Source organism: Anguilla anguilla, chromosome 7 (assembly GCF_013347855.1).
Source record: "Anguilla anguilla isolate fAngAng1 chromosome 7, fAngAng1.pri, whole genome shotgun sequence".
NCBI classification, from domain to species: domain Eukaryota; kingdom Metazoa; phylum Chordata; class Actinopteri; order Anguilliformes; family Anguillidae; genus Anguilla; species Anguilla anguilla.
The window spans coordinates 9,505,234-9,523,753 of NC_049207.1; the positions used below are offsets into that span (position 1 = coordinate 9,505,234).

The 18,520-nt window shown below is 46.0% G+C and overlaps 1 protein-coding gene across 7 annotated transcripts in view; it reads left to right on the forward strand.

Annotated features, from left to right (window-relative positions):
• LOC118231558 (ankyrin repeat and sterile alpha motif domain-containing protein 1B-like) overlaps window positions 1–18,520 on the forward strand; it is a 177,789-nt gene that overhangs the window by 75,990 nt on the left and 83,279 nt on the right. For all 7 annotated transcript variants that reach the window (XM_035425466.1, XM_035425467.1, XM_035425465.1 and 4 more), the window contains 3 exons: window positions 4,193–4,368; window positions 6,458–6,589; window positions 17,360–17,513. In XM_035425466.1, the coding sequence (XP_035281357.1) occupies window positions 4,193–4,368; window positions 6,458–6,589; window positions 17,360–17,513 (462 nt within the window). The remainder of the gene's footprint in view (window positions 1–4,192; window positions 4,369–6,457; window positions 6,590–17,359; window positions 17,514–18,520) is intronic.

The window sequence follows — 18,520 nt, forward strand, 5'->3', positions numbered from 1 at the left end:
ATGGTTTCTCTGCTCTGAACAGCCCTGTAACCGTTATGGCCCTCCGGCTGTATGGATGAGTGGCCCTGCTGACATTTATAGCCATTCAGCTTCCCGGGTGTGCTGCCTGTCAGATACCAAGGCCCTGCGTGTCTGTGGTTAAGTGGCATTGCAGGCACTGTGGCCATCCAGGTTCACTATTGTATTGCTCTGCAGGCACTGTGATCTTCCAGGTCCAGGGTTGAAAAGTCCTCCTGAAATTATACCCTCCAGGTGTCTCTTCATGCACATTCATATATTTTTTTTTAGTCATGTAACTGTGCTCTAAAGCTCTTAGACTGGTAATATATTATTTTATATATATTTGGTTTTAGAATTTGGCTGAAAGTGGTTTGTGAGCATGCGGGATTTAAACAGAAGATTTATATCACAATTGTTTTCACTTCATTATAAAAAAACGGAATTATTCTTACAAATACTCTTGGAATCGTGGCTCTGGTTCAGCCATTTTCTCTTTCAGTTGACCCATTAATTCTGAATGCGTGCCTTTCAGTCAGATCTGCTGAGCGCTCTCTTAATTATCCTCATTAACCACAACCGCCCTTCACTGTGAGCCCGCGCGGCCCCCAGTGTGCGAGAATGAGCAGGAACACTGAAGCAGAAGCACTTCTTCTGGTTTATTACTGAAATGAAGACACAATCCTGAGGGAAAGTAGCTGGCGTGGGTTTGCCCTGGTACTGGGGCCGCAGGATGAGGCTAACTGCTCAGTGCTGCTGAAAATAACGGAAGGTCTGACTGTTGCAGGACTGGAGATGGTCATTGAACCAACGCAGGTGCTAAACAATGCCCTGTCTATACCTTTTGGGGTTTGATACCTTTGATGTTGTTTTCCTGCTCTCACTGGAGAATCGTGCTATATTAATCCACACAATCCATGAAAAAAAAAACTGACCGTTGCTTTGAAGTATTTGTGGGGGGGAGGTGTTGCTCTTACCATGGCATCTCCTGTGGAGAACGCTATAAATAAGGAAATCAACTTACAGTGCAAATACAGTAGCAGGGAAAATACATAAACCAGCCCTGTACAAGGATCATGTAATAATGTTTATTACGAATCCACAGAGCCCATTGTAGAGTTTATTGGAATTCTGTGGTACAAGGACGTACAGTAGCTTGCTGTGTGGATAAAAATGAAAATCTGAATCCATGATCATGGCAAATTCTATGTCAAGATAAGAAAAACTGTTGTAACATGGGGACAACTGGGTAGAATTACTCCTAGAATATTACCTTAGCTGAGGGGAAATGCTATCAGCATCACCCTAAGGAAGGATCAATGGAGTAATAACAAATGTTGCTTCCCGCTTTTTGTTTAATTTAAGACACTTCCTTTTCCAATTTACACAACTACTTTGCAACCTTTGGGATAGATAGCTAATTTATCTTTTATTGCGTAAGGAAGGGTGAAAATAGAACACTTAAATGGCCCAGAGGAAAGGGAGGTTTGGGGTTGACTTGATGCCAAAAAAAGATCTTTAAGGAGCACAAACACAGGCTAGAGGAACTTGGTTAAAATATGTTCTTACTTAAATAGAACAAAATGTACAGGAGAAATGGTAATATTGTATGCTCTCTGTTTTTTAGCAAAGTTATTATGCAGCATGAATAATGTTTACAAAAAAAAAAAAACATTAAAAAGTTTGATAATGTACTGTAATGTATTACTAAGTGACATTGAAAATATGAGTATTCAGGGCTTCACTGCAATAATATACAGTAGACAAATGGTATAATGATAAAATAGATTATGTACTTCTTTGGCAGATAGGCACAGCTAGGCCTGCATTTTAAGAAGATAACAGCATTGTATCTTTTAAATGCCAAGCCAAAGAAATATAACCTTCACTAATGTCTTAAAATGTCATCAAGTAAGCTGCATATAAAGTATTTTATAACCATTGATAAGAAAACTTTTAATGACTTGGACTTGCGTAAATGTATTGGTGAAATATATTCATAAACATCGTAATCAGATAAATTAAGTTAAGAGCAAATGATGGGAAATCTTGTTGAAAATGCAGTGTGGAGGGCATATACATGGATGATACACATATATAATATAATGTTCGTTATATGTTAGGTAAAGCAGTATTTTACACATGTATTTTGCAGCCAGTGACTAGTCCATCTCTCGTTTAAGGAAGGAAAAATGAAATAAATGCCACTACCCGTTAAAAGAAATGAATGTTCATTCTAGCTATATTCTACCTCGAAATGTACTTTCAGAAAGGATTGAAGAAATGAATGTTCATTTTGCAGGAATATTTTCAGTAATAGGAGAAACCAAGTAGAAATCAAAGTTCAGAAATGGATGAAATCAGGAGGCCAAATATATTTATTCTCAATGACTATACCAATGTGCTGTGGCCACAGAAGGTGCTTGGGGCCTGATTTACTAAGACACTTAGCATATGTAAAACCTTTTAGCTCATGCAAAACTAATGACATGACGAATAATTGGTGCAAAAAAAAAAAAAAAGGTTTTGTGTGTGTTAAAATGTGCTAAAGGTCATCTCTATCAACTGCCGTATGAAATTTTCAAAGTGCATATAAATTTAAACTGCTGAGTTATCACACTTAAACTGCTGTTTTTCAATTGATTTAAACTACGGAAACTGCTGCCAATGTGGATAAACAAAGTAGGACACTTTGGGAGTGAGTCTGACGAGTAATATTTTGTTAGATATTGATACTTCGTCTAGCAACTGGCTATCTAGCTAAGGTAAATGGAAAACACAAGGTAATCTGTCAAGCGGAAAAGTGCCACCTCAGCGTCTGTTTTTAATTAGTTCTTTTTCTTTAAGCTCTTGCCATTTAATAAACAAAGCTCCGATTTTAATCCTTCTTCTCTGTTTGTCTTATCTCTCCACTCGATGTACCTGTCAGGTGTTATTTTCTTTGCTGCCAGTGTTATGTCGGGAATAGCCATGCCGAGCCGTTTTGAAGGACATGCTCATTTGAAGAAAAAAAAAATAATGGTGGGTTGGGGGAAGTTTGTCGGGTCTGCCTTCCAATGAGGTAACTGTAGGCGGGACCAGGCAGCATAGTTACATCCAGTCAGATCTCAAGTATTCGGAAGCAAAAAAATTTTCGACTGTCCGGCGTTGATACCTGCCGTTTAAACACCTCCCTTGGAGAGACCCAGTCTGTCTCGAAAAAACCTCTAGCATGCAAAAATGTTTAAAATGGCGTCGCACGCAGCTTTAAATTCTGCCGGCTTGGTGCGGGGTGCGGGTAACGAGATTCTAACCGCAGCGGTTGTTACGGAATGGACTTTCGCCGCCGTCGTCAAGCGTGGGGCTTTGATTGAGTCTCGGGGGTTTTTAAGCCAATTAACGGCACTCAGATGAGAAATGACGGCGTTTGCCCCCCTCTTGGAATGATCTCCCCCTACGTAGTGAATGCTGTACTTTGTCAAAACAAAATCACCGAATGCTTATTTATGCAGCCTGTTTGAGACGCGCACAGTTTCCCTGTGTTGGATAAATGGCAGAATCACCATAAGGCTCCATGTCTGTGGGCTTCTCAGCGGCAGTGTAATTGGTGCCCGGTCCTCCTGATAGGCCCGGATTGTGTGGGGAGGTTGTTGATGTGGCTGTGTCGGAACGGTAGATCAAAGGCATCGATCTGAGACCCGCATTCAATAATAATTGCACGTTATTCTGGAAGGTGCATTTAGAGAGGCACCGTCAAATCCCCAACCGTCTAGTAGTCAAATACTCATTCCCACCATTTCTTCTCCCTCACCCATCATATTCAATATTGTTTTGATTGTGACATGTATTTACAGCTTGTTTCAGGTTCATGGTCATGAGCACAATTTATATTTCAAAAAAATATATATGTATATATACCACAACAAGGTATTCTGTCATTTTATGAACTATGTGGTAAAAACTCTGGTACAAACAAGGATTGTGGTGGATAAAGAAGTATTAGGTCTATTAAAGAAAACCCTGACTGCTTACCAAACCAGCTGAAAGGATATCACAGTCTGTTCCCTTGCGGAAACTGGTATGGACTTCGTCTTTTGCATTTAAATCACTGTTAACTTCGTTCCTGCTGTGCGGTTGTCGCCGTTTTGTTCATTGACCAAATAACCGAAGGTCTGTGCAAACCTGCTCTCCCTTTCTCTCTCTCTCTGATGGGCAGATGACGCAGTGACAGGAGAGCTGTCGAAGTTGCTGAATGAGATTAAGATGTGTCGAGACAAGGACTACTCCTTCGAGGACCTGTGCCAGACCATCTCCTCCCACTCCATGGAGAGCTTCGGGAGCGGTCGTCTGTCCGACGAGGAGCGCAACAGCACACTCAACAAAGTCAGCAAGGTGAGGGGCAGTGGAGCTACCTTAGCAACGTCAGCAAGGTGAGGTGTGCAGTGGTGTTACTTTAGCAACGTCAGCAAGGTGAGGTGTGCAGTGGGGTTACCTTAGCAACGTCAGCATGGTGAGGTGTGCAGTGGGATTACCTTAGCAACGTCAGCATGGTGAGGTGCGCAGTGGGGTTACCTTAGCAACGTCAGCAAGGTGAGGTGCGCAGTGGGGTTACCTTAGCAACGTCAGCAAGGTGAGGTGCGGTGGGGTTACTTTAGCTCAGGAGGTAAGAACGGTTGTCTGGCAGTTGGAGGGTTGCCAGTTCGATCCCCCACCCTGGGCATGTCGAAGTGTCTCTGAGCAAGACACCTAACCCCTAATTGCTCCCAGTGAGTTGATTGGTACCTTGCATGGCAGCCTTTCACCGTTGGCGTGTGAGTGTGTGTGTGAATGGGTGAACGAGAGGCATCAATTGTAAAGCGCTTCATATAAAATGCAGTCCATTTACCATTTACCTTAGCAACCTCAGCAAGGTGAGGTGCAGTGGGGTTTTCCTTTGCACAGTCAGTGATGCAATGGTGGTGGGACTTAGCAGGACAGGAGGAACACCATATCAAATGCCTTGATAATTGTGCTAATGCATTTGATACGGGCTCCTCATTTAACATTTAATGTTTTGTCAGGTTGGATTTGTTCTGCAGCATATGTTGGCTTTGCTAATGCTGCTGTTGATGCAGGCCATTAATGGAAGGTACTGTTACTCTCTGTTACAGTGTTAATTATACTTTTCTGAGGGGCTGGAGCTTATTAACCTATTTTAATGCACTTATGTTCTTATTTGGGAAAGAGCATCTGCTAAATGAATGTAATTTAATACTGAATGGGTGGGCAGAGCCAGCTGAACCCCAGACGGAGCATACCGGAGTTACCTCATAGTAATATTGCTCCCACTATACTGAGCCAATGCTGATTTTTGTACTCGTTTTGCAACAGTTATCATAAAAATGCAATTCCTATTAATTCCAAAAACAATACAATGCTCTGGTGAATTTACCATCTACCCACTATCCTGTCATGCCACTTGCACTGAAGCATGCAATGCCGTTATGTGTCCAGCAGAGGGTGTGCTAAGCACACACAAGAACTCAAAGGAAGGCCCCGGCGTCTTGGTTATACAATCATTTCCTCTGTATTTATAGAGCAATCAGCTCCTTTCCTGAATGGCTGTATTTTTTCATTGGCGTCACACAGTTTGAGCGCACGGAGCATAAGAGCACTGAGAAATCTGCAGTGAAAATGTGCCACTCAGATTTCTCTTAACAGCATTTTATAGGCTTTTCACCCACAAAACGAGAGCGAACTCAACAGAGGGCTCTGCAGAGAGCCAGGAAAACACACTGAAAAGAGAGAGACCAGAACAGAGGCACGTGTGCAAGGGAGATGTGAACACATGTAAGAGAAGGACATTAATGTGTGTGTGTACATGTGTTTGTGTGTGTGTGTGTGTGTGTGTGTGTGTGTGCGCATGTGTGTGTGTGTCTGCGTGCGTTTGTGTGTGTGTGTGTGTGTCTGTGTGGGTGTGTGTATGTGCTTGTGTGCGGGGGTGTGTGTGTGTCTGCGTGTGTGGAGAAATGTGGTCCTGTGTTCTCTCACCACCCAGCCCTCATCAAGATCAGTTTAATCACATCTAATGCTCCAGTTCAACAGACCCTGTGGCATTATGGGTAAAAAGAAGATTAAAACCACAAAGTATGGATTCTTTACGTGGCTCTAATTGATTAAATCTGTCTAACACTTCTCAGTCCGACAGGCTTAGACCCCACAGTTTTTTTTTTTAAGACCAGTCCTCATCTGTCACATGCTGCTGCCTATATAATTCCCCTGTCATTTAAAACTGTGTTCTGTTCAACAAAAGTGTGTTTGTGCCTGTGCTGGCTGAGTATCATACAAACGACCGCAAGTAATACTTTCACCCTGTCCCACCCGACACATATCTTCTTGGGTGATGGGTTTGTGAGATATGTAGGAGGTTGACCGGGCGCTTATGGGTAATTATGTTTTAATGACGACTCAAACCCATCCCCCCCCCCCCTCCTGTCCCCAGCGCCCTTCCCCTCCCCTCGCCCCTGCCCAGGAGGAAGATGAAGGGGAGAAGAGCTGCGGTCCAGCTGGCTTCTGGGAGGCGCTCACGCCCTGCAATGGCTGCCGCAACCTGGGCTTCCCTGGGCTGTCTCAGGTACAGCACCTGTGCAGCGATGCTCACAGCGCCGTAACACAATGCTATACCTCCAGTATCCCAGAGGGCATGCTCCTGCACTCTACTGTACCTCCACATTGAACCTCAGTTTCCCCAGCCTGTTTCCACGGTAAACACGCGCCGTGTGTCTTATTGCGCTGATAATTTGTGCCTCCCTCAGCTGATACGAGGTGTCAGAGCTGCATTGCGGCCTTAAGCCGTTTTTAATGATTTAATTAAATAGTTGGGAGTGTTCAAGGAGTTGTGTTAAGCTGGTGATTATTCCGATAGCCCTCCTTAAAATGGTGGGGATTATCTCACGGACACGTAACATCATACCGCAGCCATACTGAATGAAGCAGGGGTTTGTTTTCATTCAGAAACCGGATCAGGACATCATTCAGAAAAAAATGCGACACACACTCAGGTGATTGAGCTCCGCGCGTCGTGTGTGTCCCTCCTGACGGACTGTCACATCCGCGGCTGCCTGGCCCGGCTCGCCTCGCCTCGAGCTTTCGTTCTGCGCGCGGGCCCCTTTGTGTCCCCGTGGGTTGCCATGGGAACGGCAGGGAGGGTAACGAGCGCCAGCTTTTCTCCCTGCGCAGATCTGGAAGTTTCTCTGGGTACCTGTCAGGGAGAAGCCTGACGCTGTCGCCCCACACCGGTAACACAAAGCAGTCTGTGGCACATTCAGACGTGAAAAACGGGATGTTGCTAATGCAGACACGCACCTCTTTTTGAAAAAAAAAAAAAAAAATTGGACGTTTGACATTTTTATTCATTATTACCTCATCTGCCCGCTCTTAGTATCTGTCTGCATCCGTGCCACAGATTACAAGGGAAGAAGCACAAAATGGCACGAGATTGGAGACGGGGACGGGAGACTGTGCGTATTGTCAGATTGAAACTCCTCAGTGTCAGAAAATAATAACAATAATATGAAGACTAAAAATAGAAAAAAAAGAAGAGTTGCTTACAAAGAGCTTTTTGAAAACCCAAAGATGCGAAACAGTGTAAACAGGAAAGATCGTAAATACGTATTAACACTGCGACAGGTGACAGGAAGAGTCTAGCAATACATAAATCAGTTGGTGTAGTAATATCGTGGTACTCGCCAAATCATTATCCCAAAAATAACCTGAAGAGGGGAGCCGTATGTTGACACTTAAAGGTTTCAGCAATAATATACTGTTTGTCATAATTGTGACACCTGCTTCTGCTCAGTGAATTTATGTACACAATGAATCGCCTTTTCAATTTTCTATTTCTGTCCTGAATCTGTTGCTTTCCACTGCAGGAAGTAGGAAATTGAATTGCTGATTCAGTACTGAAATTGGAAGCTGAGTTGTTGAATCAGGGGACACAGGAAAATTGGGGCATGTCTGCTGACACCTCACTGTGAGGCGGTGCTTTTAATAATACAGACCGAGGTGAAGGTAGCCAAGTAGCTCGTTAGCTTGCTAGCTGTTTTCAGTAGCTTTATTTGTTTGCTTAACTGATTATGAGTTTTTGCACCTTTTATTTTTATTATGTATTATTACTTTGCACCACATATTTAACTTTACATGCAATATTTTGAACAGCATTTTGATTCTCTGCAGTGCATATCATTAAAAAATATTAAAACAAGCTTCTCTTGTTCGCATTTAAAGTCTGTCTTGAAAGGAAAGTTGAATTAAAGATTGCCTTGAGCAGACTGCCCCTGTCTTTTCCAACTGATTGCACGGATGCCTCCCACCCAAGTGGGATTTTTCACCTGATTGCATCCTCGCGGTCGTCTGGGGACCCATCGATTTAGTCCCCAAGGCTGAGCTATTTTAACCGGGGCCTGATTGCTCTCTTGGAACCTCTTATTAAAGGGAACCTCTTATTAAGAAAGTTCCACTCCTCCGCCAAAATTAAAAAAATAGGAGCGCCATTACTGTTTCTTTCGCTGCAACGAAAGTCCAGTTCGCTGCAAGAGAACTAAATGGACATTTGTCTTCTGGATTTCATGCGGAACAGAAGCAGCAGGTAGCTGCTGTGATGCTCCATTCTGGACCAGGGAGATTACTGGACTCAGGCTTGAGGGCGAGCTCAATTTTTTTTGCATTGTCCTGAACAGCCAACGGAATCCTGCCAGCCGCACCAGCCAATCACACTCTGCTGAGGGCCAAGGTCCGTCTCATCAGGCTCTCTTTCCCTCCCCCCCCCCCTCCCTATCAGTCTCTTTCTCTCTGTCTGTCTGTCTCTCCAACCCACCAGAGCTTCGGAACAACAGAATCTCAGATCTCAAACCGTATCGATCACCGTGGTGACCTTGGCAACAACCTGCTGTCACTCAGGGTGTCAGTTAGTCCCTGCACGGGGGATGGGGGTCTAGCTCACGTAGCCGATGCCTTCTGTTTGTGTGTTTAGACCGAGTCTTACGTTCTGTAACCTCCAGTAAATGGCTGTGTAACGTCCCCATGCTGCTGCGGCAGCGATTTCACGGGCGGAGGGGCTGATGGGTGAAGCTGTAGTCCGCAGAAAGAGAAACGTTTCCATTGCACGCGCTCTGTGGGCGTGTCTTTACCTCCCTGCAGCCTTCTGCTGAGCTCCTGCGCAGAGCTGCTGTGCTCCTGCGCAGAGATGCTGGCTGTGCTCCTGCGCAGAGCTGCTGGCTGCGCTCTGTGGCTTTCCAGTCTGACTGTCTGCTGCCTTCCCAGAGATGTCAAGACCCATCCCAGTCACAGTTAGAGAGAGAGAGGGAGAGAGCTCGCACAACGCACATACAAACACATACACACACGCACACGCACAGACACATATACACACACACGTGCGCATACACACACACACATACAGTACATACACACACACGCACTTGCACATACACACACACACAAACACAGACATATAAACACCCACCCACCCACACACACACGCGCGCACACACAAACACTCACGCAAACCATGTACACGCCCCGCACCCACACATAGAATGTGTGTAGACTGGAGATTTCCCTGTGGCACACACTTGAGTGAAATAGGACTTGCTGACGTTGCATTGTCTCCAGTATCTAACTGACATTTAGCTCAGCGTTAAGAAAGGGTGGAGTAAAGCAGCTTATTTTCTCACTGACGGTCGGTCACAGAGGCTGAGATTCAGAACGCTTCTCTCTCTCTGCTGACCCGGCACAGCATGCAGTGTTATCACAGTGTAATCGCCGGAGTAGTGTTATCATAATGTACTTATTGAGATCAGTGTTACCACAGTGTAGCCCCCACGTGTTCCCGACGTTCCACAATATTGTTATTTTAGTGTACTCTCTGATATTAGCATTATTACAGTGTTCTTATCAGTAATAAGGTTATCACAGCGTAGTCATCGGAACAGTGCAGTCACAGTGTTCTACAGGGATGTGTTATCACAGTGTTATTGCAAACCTGTTCATTTATATCTACTGCACAGGAATGTGTTTAACAGAGAATCCTATATCTCTGCCCTGTGGACGGTCCAGGGGGAGGCAGATCATGAAGGTTATGAAAGCTTTTCTGGTTCTGTGGGCTTCCGGTTAGAACAGTGCTCATGGCTGCAGGTGCATTGTGGGAGAAAATGAGAGATGAGGCGAGGAGAGTAATGTTGTCACAGACTCATCCTCCCACTCTCGTTATGAATGAGGGCAGCAGCCGGTTTCTGAGTTCTGCGAGGGTGTGAGGGAACTGTGGGCGATACTGGGGGGCGGTGTGCTGATGCAGGGGCTCGGGATTTCCTGTTTATTCCGCCCCCCCCCCCCCACCCCCAACAAGAACCAAAGTTGGAACTTCTTGATTTTCAGAACTCTGCGGAGAGAGGGGGTGAAAGACATAGAGAGAGAGAGTCTGTGGTAGGTTCACTCGGTTGCTAGGCGACACAGAATTCATAAAGTGCAAGGCGTGGGATATCCGCCCACTTCCCCGCTGACGAATCAGGGGCTGGAGAAAAACAGCCACGTCAGAGGCCTGCGCACGCCCGGGGACAGACGACGCAAGCCGTGTGTCAAAGTCTGGGAAGTCACCACCCCCCCAACCCCCCCACCTTGCACCCTTCTCCTCTTTCTCTCTCTCTCTCTCTTTATTTTATTCTCCATCGCTCCCTGATTCCTCCCTCATTCAGTGTGTGTGATGTGGAGAAACGCAGGTGGCTGTGAGAATGGAGCCTCTTCCTCTCATTGTCTCCAGTGTGACCTTGTTTCTGCCAGATTGTCCTTCTAATTCAATCATACCTGATGTTTGGTTGAACGTTTCACGGCATTAAGCTATGCCCTTGAGCTGTCATGCATGTCCATGCTGCTGTGCCTCCATGTGGATTGTAGAAATGTATTGAATGCTCTACCTTGAAATAAAAGGTGGCAGAGAATATTTTATAGTAAATGAAGAAAGGAAGAGGCCTAACGATTAGCGTTATGTCCAAGGGCCTCAAAGAACCACAGTTCTAATGCAGAACTCCCCTGTCCTTCTGACTTTTTTTTTTTTTTTTGGCTAAATAATTAGCCTTAGTGAGTAAAATTTGAAAGCTTTTGTTTTTTTTTTCTTCCATCTGCCAGAATTAACTTTACATGTAATTATTATTGATTAATATGTCTCTGCCCGAGAAATGCACCCTGGAGACACTTGTGATTAATTACTTAGCAGGGTTCATTAATAGCCGAGTGAATTGCTGGTGGGAGAGAAGGTCAGAATTTCCCCGGGTGTGCTCGGGGAATAAAACATTAAAAGAGAGAATTTAGACTGTGTCCTTCAGGAAACGCGGGTAGTCCAATCCCCTCTCTGTGGAGCACACACGAAAAGAACTCCTTCAGTGGAAAGCATGCAGTATTCATGCGTATCTCTCCGCCTGTTACAATATCTCCCAGCTAATGCATCAGTGTGGTACTCGCTACTACTGCCCATGTGTTATTTATAACACTAATAATAATAATATCAATAATAACAGCAATAATAATATGCTTGTTATAAGCCTGAAGACTAGTAAAGATTAAACATGGAAAACAGTGTATACTTAGCCTCATAGTGTAACAGGTGACAGGTAGAAATGAGCAATATCAACTTATGTAAGCGCTTTCCAAAATCAATAACAAAGCAACAATAGCACAAAAGGTAAACCTTTATAAAAACAATAAAAGCTTGCTAACAATATGAGATACAGGGAAGCCTGAGGAATGCTTCAGAAAGTAGCCTGATGCTACATTAAAACATTTCTTTAATGATAGTAACACAACTAATGTCTTCTTATTATGCTTGTCAGAGGTTATATAAGTATCAACCAAGAAGTCAACATTTTGAATTTGACTTCAGTCAATCTTTTACATCAGTAAGACTCATACATGTATGGAGAGCAGGTTCTTTACTTATATCATTCAGTTGTATCGACAAATCAAGTGCATATTATTTGCATAGCAATGAATGGAGCCTCCGAGCTGCATGAGCATGTTGTACAGATAAGTCACCTGCTTAATATGTGGGCCGCTTTCCAGCTGCTGATATTGGACTAAATGGAACATGAATTGGACGCGAGTCGTGCGAAATGGTTTCATTCGCGTGAAATATGAGCTTTTTCATCTTCTTCCGGCTTCCCCTCGGTGGAGTTAAAGGCGGGCGTGGCCGCGCCGGCGAGCGTAAATCACATTACACAGACAGTGTTGAGTAAGTATCTCATCAAACCGCGATGAGCGTACGCGCGTGTGTGTTTTACAGCTCCGCTCGAATTCAGTCACCGACGCTTTTCTCGCGACGGTAAAATTCAGATGGGCGCTCGGCGGTTTTATGGCCGCGCTCAAAAAGCTAATTTACGGTCCGCTATAAAGCAGCGAGACAGGTGTGTTTGCGCGACGGCCTTCCTCACTTTGTTCCACATCAGAACGGGCGGAGCTCAAGAGCCCCCAGAGTTCAGCCGAAGAATCCGAGCAAAGATGGTAGAGGGCACGGACGATATAAAAGATAATTAGACGTCAGTACCGCTCTGTTCTTCGGTTTGTGGGGTAAACAGAGAACAGTTGTAGGTGCGAGTGAGGCTGTGAGGCAACGGGTGATGCGGCTGTACTGATCAGTCGAAAGGAATGTGGGGCCAATTACCTGTGGGTTTTCAATCACACAACTCAGTGCGGATCATTTAAAGAAATCCACTAATCTGGAAAGGCTGCTCAAGAAATTGCCTGATGCTTTTGAAGATAAAGGAATTATAAAGCTCATTGGTGCACACTAGTGGAAATCGCTGTGATGTTATCAGGAATGATGGTGATGATTTGAAGTGTTTTTCTATTTTTTGTTTTTATTTTTTGAAGTTGAGGTTCTCAGCCATGCAGACTCAAATGGTTACTATGGAGACGCCTCTTGATAACCATAAAAATAAATGCATGAACATTTTTAAAGTGATGCACACTGACGCCACTCTGATAAAATTAGTTCTGGTGTTCCGTGGTGGGTTTAATGAAGCTGGTCAGTGTCAAATCAAATCAAATCAGTTTTATTTGTATATCACTTTTTACCGAGAACTGTCACAAAGATGCTCGTATAGTTCAGTATAGAGGAGTTTAGAGGGGCTGGATGATATATCTAGAGCTCCAGGCTGCTCCAAGGCATAGGCAGGGCAGGTACAGATGTGCAGTGTGTCCCCAGTGAAGTTAAATTTAGAGAACTTGATACGTGATTTGATTCTATGTTATTGTTTTTGGGTTCTGTTGTTAAAGGCCAGACATTTCATCACTATTTATCTTACAGAGTGGAAAAGGTTATTCAGGTTTGGATACTTTTATATGCGTGTGTGGGAGTCCGCCTATGACTATGGGAGAGTGGGGAGAACCTGGCCTTTGAGAGAGACAGAGAGAGAGAGAGAGAGAGAATGGGCGTTTGTGTGTGTGTGTGCCTATGCGTGTTTGTTTGTGTGCATATGTGCCTATGTGTGTTTGTGTGTGTGTGCCTGTGTGTGTTTGTGTGCACCTGTTTGTGTTTGTGTGTGCATCTGTGCCTGTGTGTGTTTGTGTGTGTGTGCGCCTGTGTGGTTGTGTTTGTGTGAGGTGTGTGTGTGTGTGTGCCTGTGTGTGTTTGTGTGTGTGTGCCTGTGTGTGTTTGCGCGTGAGGCTGTGAGAGCGTCTGTGTGCAGAAGAGATGCGTCTCTGTGTTTCAGTGGCGCTGGTCCCCTGAGGCCTGAAAGAAAGCCCTGATCTACAGCTGCACCTGCAGCTGCTCCTGTCTCAGATCTCTCTCCCTCTTTCCCCCTCTCTGTCTCCCTTCGCCCCCTCACCTCTCTCTCACTCCCTCTAACTCTCTCTTGCACTCTCACGCTCTCTCTCTCTCGCTCACTCTGAACTCTAATAGTTCATATGAGGAAATGCCAGCAAATTATAACTTCCCTTCATGTCAGACACAGTATGAAGTAGTTACAATATACAGATATACAGTATATGGTATTTCTTTGGAGAGAGGGAGAGGGAGAGAGAGAGAGAGAAAAAGAGTGAAAGGCATAGAGAGATACAGATAGGGCTGTATAGTGTGCGACCCCACTAAACAGTCTGTAGTGGGGTTGTCTGGGACTCTGTGGGGTGCAGTGCGAGTGAAGTTCTTGGGGGGCTCTTGTTTGCTTGTTTGGGCTGGCTCTCAGAGGGAGCAGGATGCGTGTCACGGGCCCGGTGCGGACTCACGTGGTCCGGGATCCTGCAGCACAGGGATGACACTGCAGACAGGAACCGTGCACTTCCTGTTTGCGCTGGAGCCTCGAGACCCGAAGCTACGTGAGACCAGCTAATTACAGGCTGGACCAGCTCCTGGCTCTCTGTTTGTTTGTTGTCTTCCTGTGGAGGAGACACAACGTCTTCAGTGTCCTCTCTGTGCAGAAAGAGAGCGAGAGGGAGAGGGAGAGAAAGAGAGAGAGAGTGAAAGAGAGGAAGGAAAGAGAAACGGTGAGACAGAACAGTAGGCTCTTATACTTTTCAGGTCTGGGAGCGAAAGCGGGAAAGTGCGTCTGAGAGGTCAGGTATCCGTCCTTTATTTCCTGTTGACGGGCGCTTCAGCCCGAGCCCTGTTTTGGAGCTTTGGAGCTTTTGGCACCGCGCTCGTTGTACGCACAGATCTGCGCTGTGGCTGTTCGGGTCTGTTTCTCTGTTTCTCTGAGTCTGAGCGGCTTTGTCTTCTCTTTTGTGTGGGGCTGATGTGGGTTACGCGATGGCTCCGGGAGAGAGAGAGAGAGGGATAGAGGCTTCAGAGCTCTGGATGCTAATGCTTGGTGAGAGTCATTTCTCACTTGTACCTTCTAAATTTCAGAGGCAGGTCAAGCAGAATGGGAAATATGCTTTTTTTTTCCAAACCCACTGCGTGTTTTCTCTTAGTCCTTTAACTTAATGTATCACCCTGTGTAATTTTTCCCTATGCGGAGCAATTTTCTGTAATGCAGAAAAATGCAGAAAATGTCCTATTTGGCACACGCTTGACAAAACAAGTTTAACAGTGTATCTTGCAGGGTGTGGGTCAATTCCATTGCAATTTCCGTAAAATTCAGGAAATGAACTGAAATTCAATTAATTTATTGAAAATCCCTCATAGAACATGTATGCATAGAGCATAATGGGCTTTTTCATTTCATGGACTGAATTTCATTTGATCACCCCAGATTGAATGAATTTAAATTGAATTTTCCCCACCCCTGTTAACCAACAGCTTTCCTCCATTCCTTTCTTCTCCCTCACTCTTTCTATGCATCCTTCCAAATTGCCCGTCTTATCCTTCCTGTCTGTGTCCATAAATCCTCCCTCAGCTCTCTCAGATCTCATGCCATCTCAGAACAGAGAGAGAGAGAAAGCTGGAGAAAAAGATGGAGAGATGCGATGGATGGGGAGTGGGACAAGAGGATAGACCGATACATAAGTAGGGAACTGAGTGAAAATAAGAGAGAGGTCTTCCTCACATCCTCTCACCTGTAGATGATTCTTCCCACAGTGCTGATCCTGGCTCCTCACCGTCTTTCTCTCAGACACAGCAGCCGCCCAGGGGACCCTGCTCACTAGCGTCTCCACTCTTCTGTCCTGCTTCCATAGCTTATGCCTCTGTGTGGCGATCATTCTCTCTGATCTGGAGTTATGTTTTAACGCTAGCCGAGAGCAGACCGTCCACGGGCACGTCTGTCTTTTGTACGTGGATGTTATTGTCTGCGCGTGACTAATTGTTAATACTACGGCCTTCGTCATCTTCTATGAGTAATTTATAGAATTTATAGCGATGATGGTCTGTGTCTCTGTGTAATTAACACCAGCAGTCTTCACTATCCCTCTGTAATTAACACAAGGAGAGTATTGACTGTATCTGTAATTAACACCGTCAATGTTGATTTTATATCCCAGCGTGTACGCTGGCTGTTTATTTCAGGTTGGAGTTGTGCCGCACGTTTGAGAATGGGCAAGCCTTTGTGTGCTATACGTGGGAGCTCACATGGGAGAAGTTTTAGGCTGTTGTACACGGGACTGTGCTGTATTTTTTGGGGTGCGCGGTCCTCGCTTGGCTTGGGGGCAATGGGTTTCTTCAGACGCTACGAATTCTCTGGGGCGCACGGGCTGGGCTTCTGTCAGGAAGAGAGATGGCTCCTGTGTGTAATCACACGGGCTGGTGTGGCAACACACAAACGGTGGAGGGGTTTGGGGGGGGGGGGGGAAGCTAATATGACACCACAGGTGCAGAGTAATGACCACGGGCACGGAATCGCCTCTGATGGGGAACGGTCAAAAAACACGCATTTACCGCCACAACACAGCCATAGAAAAGCATCCCAGCTCAAAGGTCAGGGGTAGTGAATGGAACAGTGCATTATGAGTAAGAATATTCTCTGTTCTTCATGGTGACCAGGTCAGCCTTTACTGTGTATGGGTTTATAAGCAATCACATTTCTTCCTCCATTACTGTGTATTCATTTTGTAGAAAAACAAAAAATGTATTTCGGTTTTGCTCCATTTTACAAAAGGCAGACACAAGTCTATTATTGTCCCCAGTCTTCAGTCACAGTTCTACAGTGGTCTTTAGAGCAAAGTGAAGACACACATGATGTATTGTATAGCCATAATGGCTCTCATCCAAGCATTTCAAAGTGCTTTGCTGTGCAGCAAATTCTTTGGCGTCCAAGTGCAGCACCCGCAAGTGTAATGTGCCGTAGCCAGCGTAGCCCGAGGCCTCTCCTCCCCGTATTGATCAGATGCTGCCTTGTTTGGCCCGCGATGGCACGAGCGGCGTAGCCGTTGGCCGAGGCGCTGCCGGCCTTGCGCTGCGTGTTGAATGATCATGTGATCCGGGGTGCTCAGGCTTTCCTTCAGCAGCGTTCAATCGGCACGTGATCCGGGTTTTCCTTCAGGCGCACTTAACCGGCATGCATGTGATGTCAGGCACTCGCAGTGTTCTGTGCAGCCTCTCGTCTGCTCCTGTGGCTGAAAACCCAATGAACTCTGTTTCTGTACGACGGGAGCCGGTGGAACGGTGTAGGAGCGAGAGTCACCTGATCACACGGCGTGAGGAGCTCCTATCTAATGTTTCGTCTGCCGGTGCAAACTGTCTTTGAGTTCCCAAGTTGTAATCGCCCCTAATTCTATTCAGATAGGACTGCAATTCAAGAGAAGTGTAACTCATACAGGCTCCTGAATATGAACAATCACATATGAGGATGATCGGTTGTGTGCAGGTCATGTGATCTGTGCTGTAAATGGGATAGGTGATGCAAACCCCAGCTCCATATATGGTGTGCGAGGGCATCTCAGTTAGACCTTACCCCCCCCCCCTTCTCGTTCCCTCCCTCAGGACTCCAAGCGGGCCGCGGAGATCGTTCCGTCGCCGTCGCTAGACGTCTTTCTCCCCGAGGACGAGGACAACCCCTACGAGTTCGTCGCCACCGCCGTCACCCGCAAACCGTGCTCGCTGGACATAACCCGCCCGACCGCCTGCTCCAAGAACGGTGAGTCGTGCGCGAGCGGACAGGAGTGGACATTGTTAATACTACGGAGTGCTTACTTGAAGTGTAATCCAATTGATAGTTGTAATGAATTTATGAATCTTCTTTTAGGCATAAGTGTACGATGTGGTCACTATAGAGTAAGAACAACATTGACTAATAGAGACGGTCATGTCCCCTCTGTCGTATCTGTTTACAAACCCCATGCCACATTCACGGTGTTTGGCCTAACATGAGAATGTGAGCGTGCTGGTGAAGGCAGCCGCCATCCCAGCTGGCTGCCCGCTGAGCTGTGCCTGCTGTGCCCGCTGTGCCCTGCCCGCCACCCTGTTACCTGTCAGGGAGGGTTTTCTAGCTGATCTCCCCGGCGCGTTTCCGCACCGTCGCCCGCGACAACCGACGCATCTGCTGGCACCGTGCCCCCCTGCCCGTCAGCGCTGATCGCTGCTTTCCCCGGGCCCTGGGTTTGAACCCCCGCCAGCTGGCTCTCACCCAGCTTCCAGGCTGCTTATTATAGACAGATTGAATCTGGTCGTCCCGTATCTGCGTTTCCTGTCGCTCTGTATCCTACTCCCACTTCATTTCCTGTTTGCGTTTGTACTTCCTGTGTGAGAGTGCAGGAGCGGATTCATCGTGATTCGCTGCGCCGATAGAGGCAGAAAGAAATGTTGGGACGTGGACAGGAAGTGGCTGTACCAGGGAGGGTGGAGCTAGAATCATTGTTCAAAGCAAGCGGGGCGAGCTTCTAGATAAGCGATGGCTTGTTTGCAGAATGAGTCATTCAGAGTACTCCCGCACGTCTCATGGAGCTCCTCTTTGTAAGTAGAGGATGGCCTTTATCATCAGGCACATTTCTGCAGTCATGCCAGCTTGGCCAAGCCATAATCAAGCTACAGTGATACCAGTGTTTCTCTACAATCCCACCCATACAACGTCTCCTCCTCATTAACTCATACTCCCATTGAAAGATGGCTGCTGACCTCCATATTTTGAGAACAAGCTATGTCTGA